Source organism: Mytilus californianus, unplaced genomic scaffold (assembly GCF_021869535.1).
Source record: "Mytilus californianus isolate M0D057914Y unplaced genomic scaffold, xbMytCali1.0.p SCAF_4, whole genome shotgun sequence".
NCBI classification, from domain to species: Eukaryota; Metazoa; Mollusca; class Bivalvia; order Mytilida; family Mytilidae; genus Mytilus; species Mytilus californianus.
This window is the reverse complement of record NW_026262690.1, coordinates 87,408,024-87,420,714: the sequence shown is the minus strand read 5'-3', so window position 1 is coordinate 87,420,714 and position 12,691 is coordinate 87,408,024. Positions and strand designations below refer to the sequence as shown.

The window sequence follows — 12,691 nt, the reverse complement described above, 5'->3', positions numbered from 1 at the left end:
TTTAAAAAAGTCCAAATATCCAATATAGTAATATATGGTAAAAACCTCAAACAATTCAAGACTTTAAATTAATCCTCATTGAAATTGGTTACAAGATTTGTATTTATTTTCAATTGAAGATTTCTTGTTATTGTGCAATATTTTGCTGTTGTGCAATACTTAGTAAATCTGTTTACAAACTAAATATAACTAATGGCTCTCAAGAGCCTGTGTCGCTCACCTGACTCTACTTTGGTTTTAGAAATCATGTAAAGATAGATAAAAATCATAACAGATTCCCAAATAATGATTGAGGCCAAATTTGGTTTAATATTGGTCCCGTTATTTAATAAAATATCCTGGTGGCCATCTTGAACAGTAAATCGTCAACAAATTAGCAACACTTGGTCAGCACCTCATAAGGAACATTCACGCCATGTTTGGTTCCATTCCATTTAGTGGTTCTCTAAAAGAAGACATTTGTATGTATTTCCCATAGGGTCCTATGTTAAACTAAGTCACCCACTGGCGGCCATCTTGGATGATGGATCGGCTGCAAAGTAACAACACTTGGTCAGCACCTCATAAGGAACATTCATGCCATGTTTGCTTTCATTCCATTCATTGGTTCTCTAAAAGAAGACATTTGTATGTATTTCCCATAGGGTCCTATGTTAAACTAAGTCCCCCGCTGTTGGCCATCTTGGATGATGGACCGACTGCAAAGTAACAACACTTGGTCAGCACCTCATAAGGAACATTCATGCCATGTTTGGTTTCATTCCATTCAGTGGTTCTCTAAGAGAAGACATTTGTATGTATTTCCCATAAGGTCCTATGTTAAACTAAGTCCCCCACTGGCGGCCATCTTGGATAATGGATCGGCTGCAAAGTAACAACACTAGGTCAACACCTGATAAGGAACATTCATGCCATGTTTGGTTCCATTCCATTTAGTGGTTCTCTAAAAGAAGACATTTGTATGTATTTCCCATAGGGTTCTATGTTAAACTAAGTCCCCTGCTGGCGGCCATCTTGGATGATGGACATACTGCAAAGTAACAACACTTGGTCAGCACCTCATAAGGAACATTCATGCCAAGTTTGGTTTCATTCCATTCACTGGTTCTCTAAAAGAAGACATTTGTATGTATTTCCCATAGGGTCCGAGTCGGTCCTATGTTAAACTAAGTCCCCCGCTGGCGGCAATCTTGGGAGTTTTCTAGAAGAAGGTGAAAATGTAAAAAAAGTTAACGACAATGACGACAGAAGAGGACGGACGACGGAGGCCAAGTGATGAGAATAGCTCGAAGGGCCAGGTGAGCTAATAATTTACACACCCTGTTTGGTGTGTATCTCCTGCCATATCAGTATTTGTTGTTTCAGTATTGTAAAGTCTTGTTGGTTTTGTCCTCTAGTTTCTTAACGATTTAAGCCACAACCCACAAAATCGACCCCAATCTTCTGTGTGTGGTATGGAACCTTGTGGTACAATTTCATTGAGATCCATTGACTCTGAATACTTAAGTATTTGTCTGGAAACCAGAAAAACCTTAATTGTTCTTCTCTTTCAGACAACCTGCTTTATTGTTAATCCCTCAATAACAACAAGGTGTGTTTTAACTGAATCAACTAGGCTTACTGTCTAATAAACTTTTGAGTACGATGATCGTACTCAGACTTAGACATCAACCAATCAAAATATTGGATTTGGTGTTTGGAGCACGAAGGTTCGATAAGGCCCTTAATTGGCCCCTATTTCTAGCTACAATTTCAAATTAGGATTTATTGGCCAATATCACACTCATTTGAATCATAGCTAAAATAATGACTAGACAGAAAATATGTCTATTTGTTGAATGCTCTTCTCATGACGTCACAAATAGCACACATTTTGATTTAAATTTCCATTGATTTTTTTTACAAGAAACATACTCAGCTACTGCATGAGCGCATGTCTAGACAAAAAAGATCTTTTAACATAATGTTAGTAATAACATTTTACATATATCTGACTTAAATATTTTGTCGCAGCCTGAGTTCTATGTTTCCTAGGCCTAAATTTGGTTGAAATCTAGACCATTTTGTCAAATTTCACCAAAATTTCTACTTATGGCCTATTTGGGTTGTAAATTTTAACCCTTTATAAGAAAAACTCTACCGGTATTTTCTTTCTTAAGTGTCTTTTCATCAACTTAAAACATTTTTTATCTTGAAACACTGGACTCAATATTCCAATATGGCCCTTACCAAACTTATACCTTTTGAACTCTGAGTACTGATTAATGCCCCAAAGGCCTGGTGTGTACTGTATCTGCATCATGTGCATACAAGTTTTTTATCAACATAACTACAAGTCGATCATTTTTTTTTTTTGGAAATGTCAAATGTTCATGCTGTTTTGAGAATATAGCACTGCTTTTGGATTTTTTGATAATCACATCTTATATTCAACTTGGGGTGATTAAGAGCTATTGTTGAGGACTGTATGATGACTTCTAGATGCCCTTTAGTTATTTGTGTCGTTGGTTTGCTGTCTCATTGACATTTTTTTTATTCATTCATACAAACATTTGTAAATCAATATCAGAATTCAAAGAACTCATATGCCCACATCCCTGCCCTCCCCTCTTCCCATTCCCCATACTACCATAGACCTTATCGCTATTTGGAAATCTGCTTCGACCAGAGAATCTGCGCCTCTTGAACTATTGAAGTCATACAACAATTACTTTTCCATTGTGGCGTCAGATATTTTCTATTATGACGTCAAAATTTTACGTGAACCTTTGTGATGTCCAGTATTGGCAGACAAATAGCGATAAGGTGTATTTTCACTTCATAGATGTCATTACCATCATGTTCGAATATACAAGCTGGCAGGATTTAATCATGTTAACAGCAGCTCTTCAAGTATTGATCAGCAAATGACAATCCAATTGTATCTAGACTTCTCACCTGTTGTAAACTGATAAACAGGTGACTGTCTGCCAAAAAAATCATTTGACTTGTCTATATTTAAAAAAAGTCATTTAAATTTCTGCCTTTTACAGATGAATCACAGTGAAATACAGCATTGCCTAGTTCTTTTTTTTTTTTTTTAAACTAGTAACTATGATGGCAGACATCACTTATATTTGAACAGCAGACAGACATTTCTTAACCGATCAGAAACTTCTCATGTTTTCTAGTCTACATAAAACTAAACTAGAAACAATCTGTTAAAAAAATTGACACCTGAAAATTCCTAGCTGGTTTTGATATTAATAGAGTGTATGCAATAATATAAATATAGTTCTTAATCTCAAAGACTTCCTTGTTCTACTTTCATTATCATTATTTTTGTAACTAGTCATAAGTATAGTTAGAATCTGCTGAGAGAATAAAACATGTAAAACTTGTACATCCTCTATCATGTCTATTTTAGGAAGTTTTTGAACCAGATATTCATCATGTTCACATTTATCACACTGCATTTTTACTGAAATATGACATTTCAATATTGTGCTATTTTAACATTTAAATCTACTAGAAAAAACCTGCGCGAGCGCGGCTTGAAGACTACTTGAAATGTTTATGGTGATACACAGCTTGGGTTCGTGTTTCTCAAACTGTTTCTATGCACTGGTGCATTATGTTGATAGTTTTGATTAGTTTGTCAGTTTTTCTGCCATAGGAGTTTTAATGTCCAATTAGTAGCTTCTGTCTTGGTGTTACACAGGAAATAACTAAGAGAAGACAATCTAGAACTCTCTGATGATTTAAAACATTTCTTCAGTGGTGCGAGTTTGTAGTATTTTTTTTTCGAGTGGTGCGAGTTCTGTCTCTGAGTGACACAGGTGCTCCGAGAAAGGAGGAATTTACAAAGAGAAGAAAAACAATCTAATGATTTAACACATTTCTTTTGTTATATTTCTTTTCTTTTTTTTTGAGTGGTGCAAGTTTGATAAAGTGATGCAAGTTGTAATAATTAGTGAGAGTGTTTGAGTGGTGAGAGTTGGCCGTGGGCCGAGTTGTCATAAATTCAAGACAAATTGAATACAAAACCATTTCCGCCAACTTACAAGATGTAGACGGTAAGAAACCAGCTATGGAACTTTATTTGGAGTTTAATTAATTAAGCTACGCTAATTAAAGCAATTACTATATGAAGTTATAAAGTACATTACATACACTAACTATTTATTACTACATAATAATCGTCACCTCGGAGACAAACCAGCTAAAAGAATTTGGTCTACAAATTTAATAGTATAGATAATTTTACTATTTAATGTAATAAACTATATTTCAGTCGCAAAAATTGGCAAAGATAATTTTCGTTTTTCCATAGAACATTGTAGAATGGTTAAAAATCTGGCATTAAATAGGTTATATTTTGGCATTAAACATTGTTAAAATTTACAATACTTTTCCCTCAAATTTCCTATTGATTCGCTAAAATATTCTCCTCTGATTGATTGATTGTTAGTGTCTAACAACACTTTCAGCTATATTGACTATATTATGGCGGTAAGTTCTAATTAGTGGAGGAAGCCCAAGTGCCCATAGTGAACTAAGACCTTCTACAGGAAAACTGATAATCCCAGTCAATTTAAAATTGGAGCCGAACACATCTGCAGAGTGTGGGGTTTGAATTCACAACCTCATTGTTCATAGGTTGTGATATATAGTAGATGAACTACTTAGACCTCTCGACCACCGAGGCCCTTCCTCCTCTGAATGAGTCTGATTATATGAGGAGTTTTGCAGAAGACAAGATTTCAATTTCCTTTTAACAGGGGGAAACTTGCCATAGAACATTGTGACATGGAGATATTTGCTTGGTGACATCAACTTTTTGTAAGAAAATGTACTTATTGTCCAAAAAGATCATGAATTACAGATAATTGGGTCTTATTGCAAACTTGAAACAGCAGATTCTAGCATAGTTTTTTTATGACTGTGCATGGGAGGATATTATTTAACAATGGGGGCCCCATTTGGAGGATAAGTTAATGATGTTATAACATCATACATAGGGTCATGGAGATCCCTAAGACCATCATAAAAAAGCATAAAATAGAAAGATATAGATACAATATATCTCTGATCAGTGTAAGTCTTTAATCATTATAAACCAAAACTGAATTTAATTTTATCATACCCTCAGGATGTTGTATATAATTTCTTTCTTGTCATTAATGTACTTCATAATTGATGTGCATTTTCTGAAAGAAAGAAAAAAACATAATGACATGTTAGTTTATTTGTTCAAGTTGTCAAATTAAGTTTCAATTATATTTGCAAAAATAAGCTTAAGTCCTAAGTCAGGAACCTGTTGTTCAGTGTTTGTTGTTTGTTGGTGTCTTTCATAAGTGTTTCTCGTTTTTCATATAGATTAGACCTTTGGTTTTCCTGTTTGAACGGTTTTTACACTAGTCATTTTTGGGGCCCTTAATAGCTTGCTGTTCGGTGTGAGTCAAGGCTCCGTGTTGAAGGCCGTACTTTAACCTATAATTGTTAACTTTTTACTAATTGTGACTTGGATGGAAAGTTGTCTCCTTGGCCCTCATACCACATCTTCTTATATCTATTATGTTATATTACTAGGCATTTTAAAGTTCTATTTCTTTTTCAACTAGATGAACAGGATCATATCAAAATATTGGAGATCCTCATGGACATTTCTGGGCTACTAGTAGGTTACCCACTTAGGTCACAAGGTTATTTTTGAAAAATATCTCAGGTCACAAGGTCACAAGGTCACTTTTAAAAAAAAACGTAGAGGCTCTAAAGAGCCTGTGTTCCTCACCTAGGTCTATGTATATATACATATTCAAACTAGAGACTCTCAAGAGCCTGTGTCGCTTACCTGTATCTACTGTGGTTTTGGAAATCATGTAAAATAAGGTTAAAATCATATAGATACCCTAATAATGATTGAGGCTAAGTTTGGTTAAATATGGCCCAGTAGTTAAATTAAAAGCAGAAGTCTTTTTAAGATTTATAAAAAATTACCAATAAATTGCAGAAAATAACTCCAATAAGACGTCAATTGCCAATTGGTCATGTTAAAAATTTTCTTTTCACCGATCCAAAATTTTTTTCACCCAGGGCCTGTATAATGCTGAAAATGCCTTTGTTTTTATGGAACACCCTTCAAAAAAAAATTTGGGCAGGGGTTCCCCTGACTCAGACTAACCGCTGGGTCTGGGGGGCGTTCAGCCAATATAAGTATGCTGAAAGAAAAGATATAATAATTAATGGTTTATAGAAAAAGTGACACTGAAAATTATGAAAATGGAACATATCAAGGAGAAATTATTAACACCCCCCCCCCTGAAAAAATTGCACCCCCTGGAAAAAAAATCTAGTCAACCCATTGTAGTCTTACAATAGTTAGTTACTGAAGACCCATTATCATTATTCAAATTAGTTTTCAAGTTGTGACCATTTGAAATTGTTTTTTTTACATTTTCCCATAGACTTCTATAGTACATGTAGTAAACCCCTATGTTCTATTTTTACCAATAGGGACCATGTTGGTTGTAGGGCAGGGTCATCAGATACATTTTTCAATCAAGATACTCTAATAATAATTGTGGCTAAGTTTAATTCCATTCGGCCAAGTAGATTCAGAGGAGAAGATTTTTGTAAAAGATTACAAAAATTTACAAAAAATTGTGAAAAATTGACTTTAAAGGGCAATAACTCCTTAAGGTGTCAATTGACTATTTTGGTCGTGTTAATCTTATTTGTAGATCATACTTTGCTGAACATTTTTGCTGTAAACAGTTTATCTCTATCTATTATAATATTCAAGATAATAACCAAAAACTGCAAAATTTCCTTAAAATTACCAATTCAGGGGCAGCAACCCAACAACGGGTTGTCTGATTTGTCTGAAAATTTCAGGGCAGATAGATCTTGACCTGATGAACATTTTTACTCGTCAAAATTTTCTCTAAATGCTTTTGTTTCAGAGCTATAAGCCAAAAACTGTATTTTACCCCCATGTTCTATTTTTAGCCGAGGTGGCCATCTTGGTTGATGGGCGGGGGTCATCGGATATATTTTTTAAAATAGATACCCTAAGGATGATTGAGGCCAAGTTTTGTTTAATTTGGCCCAGTAGTTTCAGAGAAGAAGATTTTTGTAAAAGTTAACTACAACAACAACGACAGACGACGGACGACGGACGCCAAGTGATGAGGAAAGCTCACCTGGCCCTCTTTAGCTCAAAAGGACACTCTCGTCAAACGAGAATAGAATTCATGACAAAAATCTCTTTTATGTTGATTTTGTATTGCTGATTGTTTTGTCTGTTTAGTTTCTCTCTATCTTCTTTAGTTTTTGCTCAAAACACAAAAGAGGGTAAAAAAATCCTTGTTTAAGGGAAATCACCCCAAAAAAGAGTGGCAGTCTACTAACTATATCAGCAAAATTTGACTTGTTTGTAGATCTTGACTTGTTGATCATATTTGTTAATTAAAGTTTCTTTTTACCTATAATAATTTTAATCAAATAAGGTAAAACGCAAAACAATTAGGATTAAGACAAAAAAGAGGACATTGTCTGTAGAATCCTTATTGCAGTTATTGCCCTGTAATGTCAATTTTTACCAATTTTTTTTGCGTTTTGACTTATTTGATAAAAACTATTATAGATAAATAGAAACTTAAATAAGCAAGACAAGAACTACATTCTTGCTGATCATATTTGCTTATTTAAGTTTCTTTTTATCTATTACAATTTTGAAGATATAAGGCAAAAACGCAAAATAAATGGTAAAATTTGACATTAAAGGGCAATAACTCCAGAAAGGAGTCGTCAGACAATTTCCTCCATTTGTCTTAATTGTAGATCTTGTCTTGCTGATCACGTTTGCTTATTAAAGCTTCTATCTATCTATCATAATTTTTAAAAAATAAGGGAAAAACGCAAAAAATTGGTAAAAAACGTCATCAAAAGACAATAACTCTAATAAGGAGTCGACTTACAATTTCGATCAAGCAGACTTATTTGTAGATCCTGAATTGCTGATCATTTTTGCAATTTGAAATCTCTCTGTATCTATTAGTTTTCAAGATAATAGGCAAAAATAAGCTGTTGGGTTTGCTTCTGGTCCTCTCTATATTTTTTAAAAGATAACATAGTGCAAAAAGTTAGAAAAGTTGATTCAAGAACATTTTAGCTCAAAAATTTCCTTCTTTAGTTCTTGTCTTAACATGAAATAAAATACATGTTTCACTATTAAATAAATTATTATTTGCAAAATTTCAATACCTTAGTGCAATGTGTGCCTGTATACTCAGTCTGGGTAAAACAATCTATTATCTTAACTTTTCTGCACTTTATTTATGGAAAATGTCATGACAATGTTAAGATTACAATATGGGATCAGAAAGTAATTTGGCATTTCTGTTCCATACTAAAAAAAAGCTTAGTCACTGCCTAAAACAGGTGATAAACATTAATCTATTTACTGAAGTGATGAAATATGGAATTTAAATATCCACCTATGGGTAGTGATCATGATGACCTAATCCTATTAAATCAATGACCAAATCCTATTCCCATTATTTCAATAAGAATAACAACTTTTCAGAATTAATCATTATCTGTTTGTATAAAAGTATTTCAAACACTCATTTCAAAGTAAATAAATTGAATCTGATTATGCTATAAAAAAATAATTAAATTATACATAAGTTCTACATTCTGACACTAAAATAAAAATATTAAAATTGTCAAGGTCACCTTTATTAAACTTCAATCTATTATGATTTTAATTTTATTTTTATTGTCATATTCATCTACCTTTTGGACAAATATTGCATAAAAACTAAAAATAGTTTTACCCTTATTTAAGAATCACCTAATTGAGATAGACATGTAAATACATATCAAGCTTATTCATTTCAATATACTATATATTACAATAGTTTTAAAAATAAATCTGCAAAATACCCAGAATAAAGGAAATGCCATAATAGTACATTGTACATATATTTCTAAAATTAGCATCTTTAATCTAAATTTATTATTGTTTTTTTAACTATTTTTTCCTATGTCATAGAGTACATAAGCACTAAAAGTAAACTTAAAAGTATAAACATTTTAGTTTAACTGAAGATAAATTTTTGTATGATGTTTTTTGTGAAGAGATAAAAGGTGCATAGATGCATAAGTTTACCCAATATGCTTGATATGAGTAGAATAAATTGATTGATTGATTGTTGGTGTTTTAACACCACTTTTAAGCACCACATTAGGGCTATTTCATGGCGACCAGTTTTTATTGGTGGAAGCAGCAGGAGTGCCCAGAGAAAACCACGACCTTCGATAGGAAAACTGACAATCCTAGTCAATTAAGATTGGAGTCGAGTGCACACGCACGGGCAGTGTTCAATCAAACAGCAAAAGTTACATGCATATTCAGAACAACTTGTACATTTCAGAGTCAACAAGCTAACAGAGAAAAATAAAGAGTGAGAGAAGCAAACCTAACAGCTGATTTATTTTTTTATATTGATGTAGTTATTGTCACAGGACTCCATATTATATTATCTTTTATGACTTTATAACTGCAAAAAGTTTTCAAAATCAATGTACATTTGTATTACCCATTTGACCATTCACAGGTGCAACTGAAAACAGTAGCTATTAAAAAATAAATTGAAATGGTTATTAAACTGGAAAAGGTTATAATGAGAAAAAAAGCCTTTCAATGGACATTACGATTGCAAAAGAGATCCATAGACAAAAAACAAACAGGTAAACAAGAACTTGTCACAGTAATGCCTTCAACACAATGAGCAAAACCCACAACATTTTAAGTCAGCTAAAAAGAAAAAGAAAACCAATGGAAATTACAACAATGAAAGAAAAAAAATTAGGCAAATAGTAACTTATAACAACCACCATAACCACTTGATTACAGGTTCCTGGCTTAGAGTAGGCACATTAAGAATGTGTCAGGATTTAACATGTCTGTGATGTGAGCAATAAACTCTCCCCACAACCTATTAAAGACAGTAAAATATGGGTGTAATATACCATATGTTTAAAGATTTCAATAGGAACAGCCAAACTTTCAAACCAAACTGTTGTATATGGAAGAACTTAGTAACTGTTGTACGTAATTTAGGGTAAAGAAATCCTGATCGATGAATTTTTCCGTTACAGGTTACATTTTTTTAAATCTTAAATATTGTTACAGATATATGCATGGGCATAGCTAACATTTTGGAAATATACACACCAGCAAAAATTAATCAAAGTACTGAAGTACTGAACATCGGATGACCGCAAGTTCTTGTGGATGATCAAAAGCACTTGTCACAGAAAAAAATCACATCTCTATACCTGAAACTGAGGTTAATGTTCAGAGATATATTTTTTTCTGAGACAAGTTCATGCATAGATGATGAATAAATGACAGGAAATTCAACTTCACCGTACTAACTATTATAATGTAGTGATATAAATCAGTTTACACTGGTTTGTTGTTATATATTATATTAATATAACAGTTACATGTATATATAATTTTCATCCATTTGTATATCATACTATTCTACTATTCTAATAATAGTGCAGTGCAAGTGCATGGTGGACACTCTTCTGTAAAAATTTCGATTTTTCTAAAAGATTAGTTCATATTTTCCCGCAAAAACAATTACAGAGTTACCTGTCCTTGCCGGAATTGTCGCAAAACGTTCTTGAGATATTCTTCTGCATGCTTTAACGTACATGTGCATAGATATTATCAATGTACGTGTGCATAGATATTATCAATGATTTTTCACTTATATATATATATATATATATATATATCTAACGACAAAACATTTTCATATTATTAATTTATGTTCTAAACAAAAATATTTTTTATCAGTATTCATTGAAGAGATGTATTTATAACAAACGATAAAGAATGTTAGTTTGCACTAGTTTAATATCCGCGTATTTGTCATGTTTATAGATCGGTTACAATCCCAAAACGAAAGTTATGTGTGCAAAGTTCAGGTGATAGCAATACATCGGAAAGACCTCACAGTCGTCTCGATGTAAAAAAGTAGGTAAAAATCATAACTCAAGGATGATAACTGCTACAAGCCAATTGATGATTTCAACCATGCTATTGTTTTTGTAGGTAAAAACACAAATATGGCTAAAAATCATCATGCAAGGGTAATAACTCCTGTTAGTATAAATAAGAAGATGTGGTAAGAGTGCCAATGAGACAACTCTCTATGCAAGTCACAATGTATAAAAAGTTAACAATTTTAGGTCAAAGTACAGCCTTCAACATGGAGCCTTGGCTCACACCGAACAGCAAGCTATAAAGGGCTCCAAAATTACTAGTGTAAAACAATTCAAACAGGAAAACCAACGATCTAATATTAATCTATATAATAAACTTCTTTGCCCAGCACAGCTGGATACGACGGAAGAGGTCCAACCTTGAACAGTTGGGGCAAAAATAGACACAATATTCAAGCTTAATACAGGACTGAAATTGGATTGTAATTAAATATTTGACAAATTATAAGTTTCTGACACAGAATAAATGTAGTCAAAGAACTTGAAATTGGTTATATGATTTGAATTTATATTCAATTGAAGATTTCTTGCTTTTGTGCAATACACTGTACTGTTACACAATACTTAGTAAATCTGTTTTCAGACTATATACATGTACAAAGAATTAGCAAAATAAATTGTGACCCCCAAATTTTCTTTGGAAAATTGACAATTTCTTAAATCTTGTTTTTTTGTTGGAAAATTGACAATTTCTTAAATCTTGAGGAAAATAAATACTTATACACAAGTTATTGCCCTGAAACTAGAAAAATGCTTGTTTTGGGCCCCTTTTTGGCTCTTAATTCCTAAACGGTTGGGACCATCACCCCAAAAAACAATCCCAACCTTCCTTTTGGGGTTTTGAACCTTTTGCTTAAATTTCATAGAAATCCATACACTTAAACTAAAGTTATTGTTCAGGAACCAAATGTCTTCGGACGATGACGACGCTGACGACGACGTGATAGCAATATACGACCCCAAAATTTGTTTGCGGCTGTATAAAAAGTGAGAAAAGTGAAACACTTATGAACCACACCAACAAACGACAAGCACTGAACAACAGGCTCTATCAGGACTTTTTTGGCTATGTTTACTTATTTGTAGATCTTGTCCTGCTGATTATTTTTGGTAATTACAGTCTCTCTATTGTTACTGCCAAAAGACAACACAAAACTTTTGGAACAAATCATTCTTCCAGGGCAATAACTCCTATAAAGAGTTGACTGACAATTATGTGGTCTATAAAGTAGACCTTGCCTGCTGGCATTTTTTGGTAATTTATAATTTCTCTCTATTTACTATATTTTACAAAAAAAATATAAACATGGGTAAAAATTGTCAATCAAGAGCAATAACTCTTTAAGTCTCTTATAAGGAGTTGTATGAAGATTTTGGCAATTAGGCTTGTTTGCAAATCTTAGGCCTACTGATCATTATGCAAATTTACAATTCCTCTCCACTGTAAAGTTTAAACGAGAAACCACAACTTGAGGCTCTCAAGAGCCTGTGTCGCTCACCTGATTCTACTTTGGTTTTGGAAATCACGAAAAAATAGATAACAGATACTCTAATAACGATTGAGGCCAAACTTGGTTTAATATTGGCCTCCTAAATTAATCAAAAGCAGAAGACTTTTGTA

At 33.0% G+C, this 12,691-nt stretch overlaps 1 protein-coding gene across 1 annotated transcript in view; it reads right to left on the bottom strand.

Annotated features, from left to right (window-relative positions):
- Positions 1-12,691, bottom strand: part of LOC127737125 (uncharacterized) — a 30,454-nt gene that overhangs the window by 9,290 nt on the left and 8,473 nt on the right. Inside the window, exon 2 of the mRNA XM_052247659.1 lies at positions 5,126-5,189. Within this exon, the coding sequence (XP_052103619.1) occupies positions 5,126-5,173 (48 nt within the window). The 5' untranslated portion in view covers positions 5,174-5,189. The remainder of the gene's footprint in view (positions 1-5,125; positions 5,190-12,691) is intronic.